The sequence below is a fragment of the Rattus norvegicus genome, chromosome 8 (genome assembly GCF_021556685.1).
Source record: "Rattus norvegicus strain SHRSP/BbbUtx chromosome 8, alternate assembly SHRSP_T2T, whole genome shotgun sequence".
NCBI classification, from domain to species: Eukaryota; Metazoa; Chordata; class Mammalia; order Rodentia; family Muridae; genus Rattus; species Rattus norvegicus.
In genome coordinates this window covers 78,838,039-78,855,234 of record NC_141541.1, presented here as the reverse complement: position 1 = coordinate 78,855,234, position 17,196 = coordinate 78,838,039, and the positions used below count along the sequence as shown (strand labels likewise).

At 39.4% G+C, this 17,196-nt stretch overlaps 1 protein-coding gene and 1 pseudogene across 35 annotated transcripts in view; one reads left to right on the top strand and one right to left on the bottom strand.

Annotated features, from left to right (window-relative positions):
• Rnf111 (ring finger protein 111) overlaps positions 1 to 16,686 on the top strand; it is a 76,137-nt gene extending 59,451 nt beyond the window's left edge. For 9 of the 35 annotated variants that reach the window (XM_087561185.1, XM_087561181.1, XM_087561184.1 and 6 more), the window contains 7 exons: positions 3,824 to 4,172; positions 5,118 to 5,243; positions 6,481 to 6,607; positions 10,631 to 10,723; positions 11,547 to 11,642; positions 12,835 to 12,938; positions 15,019 to 16,686. In XM_087561185.1, coding sequence (XP_087417311.1) covers positions 3,824 to 4,172; positions 5,118 to 5,243; positions 6,481 to 6,607; positions 10,631 to 10,723; positions 11,547 to 11,642; positions 12,835 to 12,938; positions 15,019 to 15,136 — 1,013 coding nt within the window. In that variant the 3' untranslated portion in view covers positions 15,137 to 16,686. 35 annotated transcript variants of the gene reach the window in all.
• LOC148004234 (DNA-directed RNA polymerases I, II, and III subunit RPABC4 pseudogene) lies at positions 1,509 to 1,681 on the bottom strand (annotated as a pseudogene).
• Positions 16,687 to 17,196: the final 510 nt, after the last annotated feature.

Sequence of the window (17,196 nt, the reverse complement as noted above, 5' to 3'; positions counted from 1 at the left end):
CTAGGCAAGTGCTCTACCGCTGAGCTAAATCCCCAGCTCCTATTCTACTGTTTCTAAACCAGAATATTGTAAAATGAAAAACTAAAAGTTCTTTTTCCTGTCTCATTAATCTTAGTTCCTCAGAGGAACTAGTTCTTTAGAGTTTATTATAAAAACTCCCAGATTTTTTTCTTTGTAAATATACATAAGTATTCTACCCTTTAAAAAACATTAGCCTTTTCATTATACAGCATCCTGTTATTTTCTTTGATTTAACAGTACATTATTTTCTCATCATACTGACTCATAAAACTCAGTAGTATTTGTCTTTTTCATTCCTTTCCCTTACTTTTTTCAAGAATTGAACTCAGGACCTCTGGAAGAGCAGTCAGTGTTCTTAACCGCTGAGCCATCTCTCCAGCTCGTTACTGTTGTTTTTAAACACTATCGGAATATTCCATTATATTAAATCCACTCTCTCTTGATGAATATTTAAGTTGTTTGCATTTGTTTGAGTTTTTCTATAGCCAAACAAATGTGCTTTCAAGTCAGTATTGTTAAATTTCCCTCCACAGGATCATCCAGTTTATATTTGTTATTAGGGGACTCTGGGAATGAAGGTAGGGTTTGACTTTTCCTGTGTCAAAGGTATCTTGACTAATGGCCCCATTGTTTTTCCTCAGTAAAATGTATTTGTTATCTGTGTAGGTTCCCTGCTTCCCCATTTCTGTTTAAAAACATTTCTAGTATACTTTAGTTTATGTATAATACATGCTGTTCTAATATCCCCTTTTCGTTGAAATTGCACTGGGAAAAGTGGTTAAAGGAACACAACTGGGTTTTCCATGAAATGATGGTCTGAGTGGACTTCCCAGCTCTGAGGAGGTAGCTTAGTGACCTTGGGCGAGTTATCTACCACTTTGTTTTCAGTTTCTTCACATTGGCCAAATGGGAATGATTCTGACTGACTATTACAAAATTTTGACCCAAGTGACTGACTTGTATACCACTAGTACTATTATGTTAGAAAAATATTTCTTTGCTTTTGAAAGTATTGAGTAGGCAATGAAACCACTATATTTGGAAAGCTATTTTTGAAATGTTATCTATAAAGCTGTGCTATGAGATGATAGCTATTATGTAGGGAGGAGTTTGAGTCAGTGCCTTAATTATGTGCCCTGGTACTCATGATCTGCTTCTTGCCTCAGACTTCTGAATGCTCAAATACAGACATGTAGTACCACATAAAAAGAGGCTCTTTTTCAGCCATGGAGCCATGATGCACACTGTGTGACAGTTTAGTAAGTATGGAGTTAAGCAGTCTTGATACTATAAGTGACTAGTGGAGCTTTTCTTAAACCAAGATTTCCTTTATGTATAGTATTAAAATACAGTCACTTTACTAAAATGAAATCATAGGTATACAGTTGTATTTATAAGTAAGCTAAGTAAAAAACTATATAATAAAGAGAAATAGCAGTGGAGCAAGTGAAGTTTGAATAAAGATACTCCTGAATTCCGACATTTCATCAAGCATCATAAACCACCAATCTTTTAGGCTCTTTCTTGTACATTAGTTTCTATTCACATTCCCTGCATCTGACTTGATTCCTGGGTTTTATTTCATTTTCAGTGTGACCCTCTCCCCAGTTATATATCATCAGCTGTTGCTTTGGGATTGAGTGTCTTTCTGAGTGTCCATTGCTGTGTCCTCTGAAGTCAGAAGCAGCTTCCCTTCTCTGTGACAAGTGGAGCTTTTAGGAAGAAATTTCAAGAAGAATTTATTTTAAATTTTACTTTATGTGTAGTTGATACACATCTACTTAAACAGATTTTCTAACTTGGTAACAGTACCTATAAACTTTGAAAGGATGGATTTAATGGCACATGCCTGTAATTCCAGCACTTTAGAGCTTGAGACAGAAGACTCTTAAATTTGAAACCAGTCTGGGCTACCTAGTGAGACCCCTTGATGAGAAACCAAACAAGAACATAATAAAAAGTAATGGGATAGGGGCTGGGGATTTAGCTCAGTGGTAGAGCGCTTACCTAGGAAGCGCAAGGCCCGGGGTTCGGTCCCCAGCTCCGAAAAAAAAGAACCAAAAAAAAAAAAAAAAAAAAAAAGGTAATGGGATAGGATTGGGAATGAAGAGCAGGTGGCCTGTGCAGGTAGCAGGCTGCCCCTTAGAATGCTTGCTTAAGAGTTCTAAAACATTGTAAACAGAACTCTGAGATGCAGGCCATTTGGTGTGAATAGTAGTAACCTGCTTTATCACCTGACTTCTCTATCAGCTGACTTCTGGGGCTGTGTGCCTTCTTGAAGAGTAAATCATTGATTTAGTAAATTACTTGAAAAATGGTGTTGGGCCAGAAAAATTATAAACCATGCTGAGAATACTGCCATATAGTTCCCCTCTGCCCTCCTGTGTGCCTACTGACACATAGACAAATAAATGTTAAAAAAAAAAACAAAAAACCTTAAAGGCAGTTCTCTGCTAGTGAACTCTTGAGTAACTAGTTCTAGACTAGACACCTAGACTGTCTCCAAATAATGGTTTGGGAGGGGCTATCAGCAAAGTGCATATTGTACAAGCTTGAGGACCCGAGTTTCATCTCCAGAACCCATGGGAAAGGGCTTAGTATGATGGCATGTGCCTGTCGTAGAAGTGCTGGAAGAACAAGACTGGAAGATCCCTAAGGTTTTTTGGCTAGTGCATTAACCCCACTGAATCATTGAGCCCTGCTTCTCAATGAGAAAAACCTCAAAAAATAAAGTGGAGTTGTCCTAGTTAGGGTTTGTTTCTGTTGCTGTGATGAAACACCATGACAAAAAAAAAAAAACCAACTTGAAGAGGAAAGGGTTTATTTGGCTTACATGTATGTCCACATTGCTGTTCTTATTGAAGGAATTCAGGACAGGAGCTTAAAGCAGGGTAGGAACCTGGAGGCAGGACTGATGCAGAAGCCATGGGAGAGTACTGCTTACTGGTGCCCTCCTCTTGGCTTGCTCAGCTTACTTTCTTATAAACCCATGACTACTAGCCTAGGTAGGGATGGCACAACCCACAGTGGCCCGATGCTCCTCCGTCAGTCACTAATTTAAAAAATGCTTTACAACAGAATCTCTTAGGGGCATTTTCTCAATTGTGACTTCCTCCTTTCTGATAATTCTAGCTTGTGCCAAGTTGACATAAAACTGACTAGCACAAGAGTTAAAACATTAACTACATTCCATGTCAAACTCTGGCATACACACATACATGTGCACACATACACCCTTCCATCCAAGTACTTTCAAAGAATCTGTGTTCAATTCCCAGCACCTACATGGTGACTCATAACCATTTGTAATAGGATCTGATGTCCTCTTCTGTCATGCAGGCATACATGCACTTATATAAGAGCACTTATATACATAAAATGCACATACAAATAAATCCTTAAATATATATACTAATATATTGGTAAAATTAATGAAAATCAAATCTTTTATTAAATATTTGGTGACTGTGGGATGGTAAAAATGTATACCAATGTCTTATAGATACTCATCTATATTAATTATGGTAACCTTTAAAAAGCCTGTTTGTCAATAGCTATATGTATTTAAACTATTTCTGACCTATACCTCCTTATTGTAGGAAAGGTCTGACTGAGCTTGTGTGTGTGTTTGAGAGAGAGAGGGAGGGGAGAGAGAACAAACAAACAGCACATATGGATGTCATTCAGCATTTACCAGTTTTCACCAGGGACTTTTCCAGAAATTTTGGTACAGTCACATGATAGGATGTCGTGATGTTTGAATGAAGGGCTATGAGTATTGACAGAAACATTTTTCTTGCAGATGCTTCCTTGACAAGAGCACTGCACCATCAAGCCTCAGCTTGCCATCACTCTCATGGGAGTGCTCCTCCTCAGACTCAGCCTCCCCCTCAAGTGGATTATGTGATTCCGCATCCTGTCCATGCTTTCCATTCTCAGATTTCTACTCACGCAGCATCTCACCCTGTGGCGCCGCCGCCCCCAACACATCTAGGCAGTACAGCGGCACCCATCCCTCAGCATCTTCCACCTGCTCACCAGCCAATTTCACACCATATTCCAGCCCCAGCACCTTCAGCCCAGAGACTGCACCCTCATGAAGTGATGCAGAGGATGGAAGTGCAGAGGAGGAGGCTGATGCAGCATCCCACGTAGGTTTTGTGGGTTTAGGAAGACCGTGCTTGCTTTCTTCATGTTCTGTTCACCTTTAAAGTATGACATCTTTGATGTTTTGAACTAGGTTTCACTGTATATGCCAGACTGGTCTTGAATTTTTAAACCTCCTGCCTTAGCCACATAGTGCTAAGATATATACCATCACACCTAATTGTGGGAAGCGAAATGAAAGAAACTTAGTAAAACAAAGCAATGTGGATCTCAACTTACTAGGAAATTAGCCTTTTTGTTTTTTATTTGGTCATGCTGGGAATTGAATCCATGGCTATGCACCTAATGGACATGCTGGCCAATACACACAGGAAATCCTGTCTGAAAAGCCCACAAAAAAACCCGTTCTTTTATTACGACTAGCAGAATAAAATTTTCTATCCTGTGTTATATATTTATGTGATTTATGTAACTTGTTTGTACATATGATATGACATTTGTTCTTAGGTGTTTAACATTTTGAAGTTAATATTTCCATTCTATTATTCTCCCAATTAAAATATATATTGGGGAAGTTTCAAGAGAACATGAAAATTACCATTCTCATGGAATGATTTTTATTTTTGCTGTTGTTGTGTTTTGGTTTTGAAACAGGGTCTCATTATGTAGACCTGAACTTATAGAGACCCAGCTGCCTCTGCTTCTGACTCCCAGTTCTGGGATCAAAGGTTTGCACCACTATTCCTGGTTTCTGGGATGATATTTAAATTAGAGATGTTAGAATAAATGAGCATTAAGTTTTTGTAGAGAGTATCATGGACCTTTTTTTTCCATTTAATAAAAGTTTTATAATACATGTTTCTTAGTATAAATTAATTTCATGATTATCTGTAGATTTTCGTAATATAATAGGATTTTTTTCCCTTACATTAAGAAATAACCAATTATTCAATTATTTCCAGTGGTCTTTTTGTGTTCTGTGTTTCCAGGCGGGCACATGAACGGCCCCCACCCCATCCACATAGGATGCACCCAAACTATGGCCATGGGCATCATATTCATGTGCCTCAAACCATGTCTTCACATCCTCGCCAGGCTCCGGAGAGAACTGCCTGGTCAGTACCTTCTTTACCTCAAACTGTGCTAAGTGGTAAAACTGGGGGAAGAAGTGCTTTGCAGTGGAGTGCATGTCCTAATGTGTGGAAAGACAGTTCTGCTGGGACTAATCATCTCTGGGTGATAAGACCCAGACAGAAAGAGCAGAATCTTGAGTCCTGGGGCAGGAGCCACTTGAATCGGGGAAAGATTCGTTGGTTTTCAGTCAGATAATAATTGTGTGGACTGGGTTCATTGTAGAAGGATCAACTCAGGCAAAGTTGTGTATCCCTACCTCAATATTTATCATTTCTCTGATGACACTTAAAATCCCCCTTTTAAGTGGTTTATACTGTGTAACTATTGTTGCCACTTCATCCACGAGGACATACCATAGAAACTCAGAACTTAGTCCTGTTGAACTGAATGTTTATCTCTGTTGACCACAGTCTTCATGTTCCCCTGTGCTTCCTTCTGCCCACACTCCAGTTCTCTACAGCCGAGTTGGACTTTGACAGATTCCGTACATGAGAGGACTAGAGCTCTCTCCTGTTTTCGTGAGTGTCTGTCTCTGAGGTCAGACTCACGATGCGGCCCTGCTTTAGCCATCTCCCTAGTCATGCTTATGTCTGCTGCACCTGCAGTGTCCACCATTGAAAGGAGAGATCTAGTCTGTGTTCTGAAGAAATGAAGGGCTGGCTTTAACCTGCTTGCCGCAGTTATTGTAGCACAGTACGCAGTGGGAGTGAGTAAGGAGTGGGCCTTCAGCAGAAGCCGCTTCTGCCCTTGCTGTAGAGGCGCTACTCTGGCTTTAGGCACTGAAGAGTTTTTAGATGTAGAAGCGCTTCTAATTGTAACTGACACCAAGAACCCAGCAAACATAGGCCCTGGGGGAGCATGTTTCACAATCAGATGAACCAGCTGAGTCAGCTCTATTTGGCGTGGTCCTTCAGGTCCTGGGTCAGAAAAGATCCTTGCAGCCACTCAATATCTCTCTTACTTTTGTGACTGAATAAAACTGAGCTGAAATGTTCTCCTGCTTATACTCAAAAGATGAAGCTTTTTGAACATTTATTTCCGAAATGCACTTAAAATTATCAGTAAAATCTGGTGGTGCTAAGATACATTTGCCTTCGCTTTGTAAGTTAAGAAACTTTAGAGGATTTTTGAAATTCAAGTCTATGCTTCCATTCTCTTGCACTAAAAAGCCAGGCTGTAAGGAAGACACACAGTTAAACTGCTCCTCATCTTTCTCAGGGAACTGGGGATTGAAGCTGGAGTGACTGCAGCTACCTACACACCTGGTGCACTGCACCCTCACCTGGCCCATTACCACGCCCCGCCTCGACTTCATCACCTACAGTTAGGAGCACTTCCCTTAATGGTAAAGTGGGAACCTTTAACATTGTGAACCATTTGCCTTAAAAGTAACCTCTCTTTTGGAATTAAGTATTGTATTGAAATATTTAGGTACAGTAGATGTTTTGCTAGAATTTAGGGATAATTCTCCTAATTAACCAGCTATTCTTTAAGAGTAGATATATTAAAATAATGGGTTTGTAATTTGAATTACAAAATATACTCTGATGTCCAAAATGCTGAGAAGTGGGCTTTTCTGCACATTGAGATGACCATGACCAGCTGTCATGGAGATGCATTGGTGCATTGGTAAATTTGCCATCAATGGATCAGTTCTGCTTTGATGCTATCACAGTATAGCAGCTTCTGATCGACAGGTGCAGATTTTGTTGTTACAATGTTAAAAAAGCTATTTGTAATACTATAGACATGAACAGAAAAGGCAGTACTCTAATTGGAGAAGTACTGCAGAGAGGCTCATTGTCCCTTACCCGGGTCCGCTTTGGACTTGGGTGCTGCTTTTGCAGAAGCTAAGGCTGAGGAGCTGTCAAATAGGAACAAGCACTAGGAGTCCATGTAAGCTAGTGTTTCCAGATATTCCGGCTGCTAGAGCATTTTTGGCTCAGCACTCATGAACTCATGAGCCTGTGTTCAGCACTGAGAGAGACAGACAGACAGACAGACAGACAGACAGACAGAATATGAATATGAAGCTGCTCTGACAAGAAACTGGGATTCAGCAGCTACAGAGGGTATTTTGTTGTTTGCTGTTTGTTGTTTTGTTTTGTTTGAGACAGTGTCTCTCTGTGTAACCCTGGCTGTCCTTGAACCTAATATATAAACCCCACTGGCCTCCAACTCAGAGATATGCCTGGCCTCTGACTCCAGGTGACATATTCTGATTGTATTTGTGCTTTTTGAGTGATTTAATCTGATTATCGTTGAAAATGTTGCACCTTCTCAATTATAGGAAAAGTAGATTGAGAGGTGGAAGAAGGAAACTCCTTTAAGTGTTGCAGTAGATGACATAAAGGTATCTGAAATATGAGCACGGGGAGATGGCAGCCAAAGTACCAGGACACAAGAAGTACCAGGACACAGGCTTCACTGTGTTGGAGAGTATTAGATTTGAGAGTTAGGTGGGAGGTTTTGGACTTACTGAATCTGAGATAGTTGTGTCCAGCAAGAAGTTTTTTTGCTCTGGACAGAACTTCTTTTATATCTGGGCTAAACATATGTTTTTGACCTGACAAGAGATCACGCAGTGCTAAGGAATCCGAGGAGGAGGAGTAGATTTTCAGAGAGAATGTAGAAGATGAAAGACGGTAAGCAGACACTAGAACTAGAGCGATCAACTGACCGTGCACCTCAGTCAAATGACAAGAGCTGCCTCCAGAGCTGAGAAACAAAGCAAGAGTCAGTAGTGTCTGATCACATAAAAGAATCAAGTTTGGAAAGTGTTGCCATTGGAATGGGTTTTGTCAGTGGTGTAACTAGCTGGTAAGAAAGGAGATGGTTACATTTTCTTTCCTTCCCTCTCTCCATCTCCTTCCAGTCTCTTTCCTTTCTTGAGGTAGTAGAATTGAACTCATGGTCCTGTGCTTTCTAGGTAAGCACTCTACCACCAAGATACACTGTTCACTCTTGGGGTACTTTTTAAGAAATATGAAAACTTGCAGACAGTAAATACACATTACTTGCAGTTTGGCTATGAAGAGTAAAATTGGTAGAAATTCCAGTATTAAGGAACATTGAAGTTTGGAGGAACAAGAACTGTTTTATCTTGACAGAAAGCCAGGAGAAAGAACTACTTGTTCAGAAAGAGAAATAAGAAGTGGTCAGTTATTAAGTATGGACCAAGTAAGTAAGTAAGGGAAAAGAGAAGACTAAATTTGAATAGGAAAAGGAGATCCATTCACAGAAGGTAGAGGAGAGAGAGAGAGAGAGAGAGAAAGGGTTTCAGAAGAAAGATTCACATATGGAGGCAGGATTGCTTTTTACATTGCGTGGAGGATTTGTTACTCGCCCAGTGTGATCTTAGTTAAAAATGAAGCAACAGATAATGTAATATGCCATTGAAGGTTAAGAGCTCTGCCTCCCCCCCCCCCCCCCCCAGCCGAGGACCGAACCCAGGGCCTTGCGCTTGCTAGGCAAGTGCTCTACCACTGAGCTAAATCCCCAAACCCAAGAGCTCTGCTTTTAAATTGTTCATTTTTAATTATTTTTCCCATGTAAGAGTTATCAGTATATTATATAGTCTGCTAGAAGTGTGTTTTGATTGAGCACAGGCTGATTGAAAATCCAGCACTGGCTGAAGAGATGGCTCTGTGGTTAAGAGCACTGTCTGCTCTTCTAGAGCCCCAGGTTCAATTCCCAGCAGCCACATGGTAGCTTACAACCATCTATATATATAACTCTTGTTTCAGGAGATCCGACTCCTTCATACATGCAGGCAAAACACTAATGTACATAAAAATAAATTATCAGTTAAAATATAGTGCTGGAGAAGAATAAGAAAACAATTAAAAATCATGTTGGAGGTTTATTTATAAATTGATAGTTACTTATAAAGACAGAATAGTTCTCTGTCTCCTCCTTTATACGTTCAGTTGATTTTTGGTTCTGCTACAATAATGCCGCACAGTGACTGGAAACACAACCATTATAGAGTAAATAGAGTGCTGTAAGCTCCTAGTCGTGATCCTTGGCTTGTCCGTGATTCTGTTTAATCTCTGATCTAATGTATACTGATTTGTTCCCAGAGAGCATGCAGCTGTAGTACTACAGTGCATACCTGAGCAAAACTTACCTGACATATGTTTGCTCTCCAAGCAAAACACAGCCTTCATTGGGGTAGAAATCCTAAACAGTGCTTGAGATCTGTTTTCAAGCCTGTGGTTGAAAGTGTCACAGGAGAAGCATGCCACTAAGTAGATGCAGGAAAGCTGAAAGGGCAGGGCCTACTCAACATCACTGGGAGCAGCAAGTCAGTCAGTACCAGTTTCGCAACCACACACTGCATGGCCATAAATGGCCATAAAGAACACGTGTTCCTAGTGTAACAAATAAATTTAACCTGTGGCCAGCTCACAGAAAATGGAATCTGAAGTATTCAGGATTTACTTACACTGAACAGAATAGTTTTTTTTTTTTTCTTTTTGTTTGTTTGTTTTTTTTTTTTTTTTCTTTTTTTCAGAGCTGGGGACCGAACCCAGGGCCTTATGCTTGCTAGGCAAGCGTTCTACCGCTGAGCTAAATCCCCAACCCCCCCCCCCCCCTTTTTTTTAATTGTTAAAATTAGATTCACTGACAGAATCAAGATGGGTAATCAAGAAAATTTCATGCTGATCTTATGAAAACTTTAATTTCTTTCAAGTTCCTTTGCTACTACCAAGAGACCATCAGCTTAGTAAACTTGAGCATACACAGAATTAGTTAATTAATTAGTTTACTTATTTATTTTCTGAGATAGGGTTTCTCTGGGTAGCCCTGGCTGTTCCAGAACTCTCTGTGTAGACCAAATTATCCTCAAACTCAGAGATCCACCTGCCTCTGTATCTTGAGTGCTAGGAATCCAAGGCATGAGCTCTCCTATGCCTGGCTTTTTTAAATGAGGGACTTTATTTTACTATGTTGCCCAGGTTGACCTTGAAACGAGAGCTAGCTTCAAACCACCTTAGTCTACCTTACCTGAGCCCTCTGAGTAACCAGGGCTGAGTATGTCTCCCAACGTCCATCTGAATACAGTTCTTTGTGTAGGGTTGTATTTTTTTTTTTTTTTTTTTTTTTTTTTTGGTTCTTTTTTTCGGAGCTGGGGACTGAACCCAGGGCCTTGCGCTTCCTAGGCAAGCGCTCTACCACTGAGCTAAATCCCCAGCCCCTTAGGGTTGTATTTTTAAGGGGAGCCTAACTGTCCCTCTTAATAGAATGTGTAGTTGGGAGTCATGGCTTGTCTTTTGAGCTGAGTATATGAATTGAATGGTGTTGAGTAACTTCAAAGTTATCACAAATCTCAGTTGATTTCATTCATCTCTTGTATGACAAACAGGTCCCTGACATGGCAGGCTATCCTCACATCCGTTACATTTCTTCAGGATTGGACGGAACATCATTCAGAGGTCCTTTCAGGGGCAATTTTGAGGTATGAAATAAAATAAATGAAGATATTTGCCATGGTGTTTTTAGTGCAGACTGAATTTATTGTATATTGATGACTAAGTAATATGGCTACTGTGGCTGGGAATCAGCAGCAAAATACCTGGTTTTCTCGTGTTGCTTCTGGGACTACATGAATTGAATCTTCTGGTCAGAATTAACTATTTAAAGGAGAGTGAATATAGCCTGGCAGTGGTGCAGAACTTTAATTCCAGCATTTGAGAAACAAACAGACTGGTCCCTAGAGTCCAGGCTCAGCGGCACTCCACAATAAAACCCAGTCTTAACACAAAGTAGGAGTAGCAAGACAGCTCAGTGGTTAAAACCACTTACTGCTCTTCTAAAGGACCCAGGTTTAGGTCCTTGTACCCACTTGGTGTCTTAGAACTGTCTGTGACTCCCAATAAACAACTAAATCAGTCTAAGCATCCAATAAAGAACCATTTGAATGTGGCAGGAAAATTGTAATTATTTTTATCAAGCTTTATTTGATAAACAGTTTGGAGAAAGGAAAGCCAAGTGATTCTTGTGCAGCTTTGGATCTGACTTATGGTTGGCATTCCTTAGAACAGCTTGTTTCCTTGACGTAATGGGTAGAATTCATCTTCTGCCCCCTCCTATGTGCATATCCAGACTTGCCCAGTGCAGTGGTTACTTATTTACATGGCTAGCCATGCAGTGCCAGCATTGATAGTGTCTGTAGTATAGAGCTCTGAATATTTACATTTGTCACATTTGTAGAGTTGACAGTGCTCTCCGAGGGAATTTCATTCACTGTGGTCTTAATCCTAGTTCTTTATTACTTTCAGGAATTGATTCATCTGGAAGAAAGATTAGGAAATGTCAATCGTGGAGCCTCCCAGGGAACAATTGAAAGATGCACATACCCACATAAATACAAAAAGGTGAGGGTTCAGTCCACAGACTCCTAGACGGGTATGGAAATGCAGGAAATGAAATGTGATAGACCCTTGAGTCTGGGATTCCTAGGATGAAAAATTAGCTGAAACATATTCTGAAGTTGTAATCTCATCATATATCCCTGGTCTTCCTTTTCAGACAGGAAGTCATAGAGTTCTTAAGTGTTCTCCAAGATACTTTTATGTATTTTATAAGACTTTACTACATTTATATGTATATATTGTAGGTTAGAAAAGAAACCTACAAGGGGACACTTAGGGTTCACCACCTTTTATTTGTGTGTAACCTCTCACCTATGCTATGTAGCCCAGGCTAGCCTTACATTTAAGCTTCTTCTGCCTCAGCCTCCCAAGGTGGCATTACAGATCTGGCTGCCATGCCGAGCTTCCATCTTCTTTTTAGTGTCTTGTGCAAAATTCTATTATGTTAATGCTACAGCTTTTTAAACTATGTAATCCCAGTCCGAGAGAGCCTACAGAAAAGGATTGCATGGGTTTGAGGCCAGCTTGGGTATAAAAAATAAAACAAGCAAAAACAATGAAAACAATGACAAAGGGGAAAGGAAAAACCATAGGTAAAACACATAGCCAGACCTCTTCGCTGATGTCTAGATCCTATTTCTCATAACTTTAACCTTCTCTCTGTGTAGTGTTATGTGGAAATTCCAAATTAGACATGTGAAACCAGCTGTTCACAGTGAACAGATAATGCTTAATGTTGTATGAGGACAGTAAATGTGAAAGTTACTGCTGGTATTTTTCATGTTTTCTAAGAGTGTCAATCAGGCATTACCACTAGCTACGTCCTGTCTAAATATTGTAATTGCAATTAATTTATAAAGATGTTTGAAATAGGCACTAGAAGAATAATTTACTTAACAGTGTTGAAATAGTAATTATACAGAGTATCATCATCACGAATTTACAGTAATAGGATTTAACCTAGAGAATTTCCTACAGTATGATTGCTTATGCTGACTTTCAGGAGTCAATAATTAATTGGTAGTTGCTTCATTTATCTTCTAATTCATGACAATGTTGTGTAGGAAATAAGTTGCAAATGAATATGTGGTCTTGTTTTTTTGTTCTTGTTTTGTTTTAAATAAACACAGACTTTACTCAGTTGTTCAATAATGTCATCTCTGCTAATAAGGTAACAACTGATTGGTTCTCACAGAGGAAACTGCACTGCAAACAAGATGGGGAAGAAGGGACTGAGGAAGACACAGAGGAAAAATGTACTATCTGTTTGTCTATTTTAGAGGAAGGTGAAGATGTGAGGTAACTAGAGACTTCTTACTTAAAGTCCACTCTCTTAAACAGAAAGATCTGGATTATGGCTCAGTGGCAAAGTGCTTGCCTGGTTGCATGGCCCTGGCAACTTTGTGCCACAGATAGGTGATTGATTCACAAATAGATCAGTAGGTCTTAAAAGGGCATGTATTTAAAAGGAAACTCGAAACTAAATACAGACTGTTGCTGATGCACCGCTGCCAGCTTTGTAAGCAAATAAATGAGAGGATCAGAGTCTCCCTGTAGAAGGCAGAAGCATGGTGGAGAGTGCTACAGCAGTCTGGGCAGGGCACTCTGTAGTGAACACCATCTTCTGGAGATGAGTGCAGGAGAGAGTTTGAGAGGATTTTCATATCTGCATTATAAGGGATCAAGATCATCTCTGTGTACTTTTTTCTCTCTCAGTTTTCTGAGACAGGGTCTCACTGTGTAGCCCTGGCTGGTCTCAGGCTCACAGAGAACTGTGTGCCTTTGTGTGCCTGTATGTCCAGCATAACCATACTTTCTTTGGTGATTTAGCAATGATCTCGTTCTAACATATTATTTGAAAGTATTTTCTTTGTATAATTGCAAAGATGATTATTTTGTTGTTATCTTGACTTTTAAAATAATAATAATATGTCATATCAAATATAACAGAGCTGTGGGTACCAGTTTTGTCTCTGTGAGGATATCTTTATCATAACCTTTTACTAGTAGCTGAGAGAGGAAAAAAGATAAATTATTGTCTACTTTTGTACATCATGTACGAGCAGGTGTCCAGAAGACAGTGTTAGGTCCCCTGGAACTGGGTGCTAGAAATCTAATTGTGGCCCTTTGGAAGAGCTGCTGGCATTCTCTAACTGTTGAGCCATCTCTGCAACCCCTGTATTTTTTTTTTTTTTTTAAGCAATCTTTCCAGTGATGGCATGTAGTTATTAAGTCAGTCTCTTATGGTATTACTGGGAGTGTTAAAGAAGGAAGAGAGCACTTGTAGGTATTTTTTGTGAGAAATGTTAGGCTATTGGGATGTGAATAGCACTCTTAATAATAAGTAAAAACCTAATTAAGCAGCAGTTTCATCCATCCCACTCTTAAATTTTGATTTAGTGTTACCTGGCCTTCTCTGTCAGCTTTATTTTTCAGTTTCTAATTGGCAATTTGGTGTGATATTCTGAAATGAATGTCTCCCATTAGCTCACCTATAAAGCAGTAGCATTTCACTAAGTGGGTATCCTGGTTGTCCTATGAAAACATTATTCCTTACCTCAGGAATGTTCTTCAGCCTAATGTCTAAAGAGTTTCAGGATTGAAGTATTGTTACATATTACAGTGTTCACTAATTCCTACAGCATGGCTGCTGCTACAGCAGTCTCTAAAGCTTTTGGAAGGCAAGCATATTACTATGTATTTCAAAGAGTCTTCACAAGCATCATAATGATTGACAGTTAAAAAGTATTTGCAGCATCATACAACAGGGTATTTTCATCTCCAGCACTTTGGCCACTCATTTACAAGACAAAGCTAGAGTAATTGCCAGTGCTGCTTGACAGGAGTGCTTCTCAGGAGTTTTATATAGTTTGCTTCCATAGACATGCCAGTTAGTGATCTTGGTAACTCATACATGATACTGTCCAGAATGCCAGTTTTATAATGAGTAAATCTTCTTAGAGAAGGTGTGTGCATGCTTTTTAAGTCCCATGGTACACATGCTGAGGTCAGAGGACAACCTTTGTTCCCACCTTCTGCTTCCTTTGAAGCAGGGTCTCTGTTTTTGTTCACTATCGTATGTACCAGACTAGCTAGCTGTCTAGCCTTGGGAGTCTCTCTCCATTTCATATCCTTTTAGGGCATCCTGAACTGCAGCTATGACATGCCACTGCACGCTGCTCTTCACGTGGGTTCTGAGGCTCTGAGGTCAGGTTCTCAGGCTTGCTCAGCAATTACTTTGCCCACTGAGCCATCCTAGCCAAGTCCTAGTCTTCATAACAGAGAGGTGCTTAGTAACTTCATAACATTTATTTGCAAATCAGTACCCCACGGAGTTGTTAGGAAATTAATTTTTGCTTTTTGTTTTCTTCAATGACAGACGGCTTCCGTGTATGCACCTTTTTCACCAAGTGTGTGTTGATCAGTGGCTGATCACCAATAAGAAGTGCCCCATATGCAGAGTGGACATCGAGGCCCAGCTGCCAAGCGAAAGTTGACATTGTGTTTCAGAACTCTTGCTGTCCCTCTCATTCCCATCCTTCCTGGTACTGCAGTCAACCAAAGATGGCATGACTTACCTGCGCAGGTCTGGAAGCCTTGATCTTGAAGTGCTGACTCTGCTACATGGTACAGCTACCGCTAGACCTACAACTTATGTACACAGTTGATTTCGATGTATTTATAAAAGCTTTTGTGTTTTTTTCTAGATTTAACATTACTTCCTGTATCATTTTACTGTATTTTTGCATGATTCCTTGTATTGCATTTCTTTGCACATATTATGGGCTTGTGACCCTAAACTTGCAGGCAAGATTAGCTGCTTTAGTAAGTAGTATTTTGTGGTCTTTTTGGTTTTGTTTTGTTTTGTTTTTTGTTTTTTGTTTTTTTTTTTTTTTACATAGTACCTTGAAAATTATGAATTTGTTTTTATCCATTACTAACCTTTAATTTAATCAATCATGTACTTTAGTTTAATGTATAAAGATCCTCTAGGAAATGATAATATTGTGTATTAAGACATTCCTTCATTAAATTAGGACAAAATGGCTGCTGTATATTTACAATATGGAGTTCTGAGTTAAGTACCACCCTTAATACTGGGAACAGAATGTAACCCGTGTCAATCAGATGCAGGTGGTACTCACGACCAGAGTGATCAATAGGAATCTTCTTGGTGTATCCTTTCTTCCAGCACAGTGCAAGATAGAGTTGCTGTTGATGCCGTATGTTTAGACTGCTGTTCTGACCCTATTTATCTCTGCCATTTGGAACTTTATCCCTAACCCAGGTTTTGCTGCTGTGAAACAGCGTTGATGAACACTAAATATTAATTTGAGATAGCTGGATTGTATATACTTGCAGATTTAAAAAAATAGGGAAATTGAAAAAGACATGTAGAATTTTGTTAGGTCTTCTGCTAAGCACGAATAAGATATCTGCTTACATTAATTTTATAAAGTCATTCAGTCAGAATTTAGGATTCAGTCATTGGCAGGTATCTATGCATTCGTAGAACTTCTAAGGGTCCCAGGATCACTTTTAAGGGATTTTTTTTTATAGTTTAAATAAAGTCAGCTGAATCTACATGTCTCTTGTTTTATTTCTCTCTAAACTTGAAAACAATAAATCTGCAGATACTGTGAGGCACAGATTATATTGTCAAGCTACTGTTGCTATGGTTATAGACACCCACTTCAGACATTACCAAGAGTCGATCACTGACTTAAAAATTTTAATTTCTATAGTTAAGATTTACAACATAATATAGAGTAAAAGTTAACATACTAACATTTCTCCTTTGGAGGAAGTTTTAATCCACTTCAGGATGCATATTATCAAGATACTTTCATATACAGGATAGTCTAATTTTATTTGTTTAAATATGCTTAATATGCCCAAGATTGCAAATGCATCCAGTCAGTAATACCACTGTCTGTATGTGGAAGACATGTTCCCATGGATCATATGTGAAGATGTCAATAAGCTTGCATTAAGCCACCTGCTTTGTAAGTGGATTGATTAATAAATAACTTATATTTCTATTGTCTTTGTGTTTCATAATTAGTGTTTATAAAGTGGTTTACATTGGACACTTTGGACTTTAAGTGATATCCACCTGATCGGTCACTGTGTATTCTGGTGCTTGGATTCATTCAGTTTTGCCCTTTATATTAGTAAATGTCATGGCACAGTAATTTTAGTATCAACAATGTGTCTACAGAGTATGCATGTTGGGTGAAGGGTGGACATAGTTAAAAGTATACTTGTGAGCTAGCATGAAGCCTGATATTAAGACATTTCTAAACTGCAGGGGTCCTGAGATCCATGACTGACATTGCAAAAAGAGGGCAAAAGCACCTCTGCTAACCAGTGTACATTCTAGAAGATCAGGAAGAGATCTAGAAGATGGGTAGTATCTGCTCTCTTAGAGGAAAAGCCCCAAAGTAGACTGTGATTCATGTAGGATTGCCGTCAGAGGACCTGGTGTGTGCAGGGGGCTGAGAATAAGAGGTGATAATGAAGGATGTGTGGAGAGATGACTCAGTGGTTCTCTCAC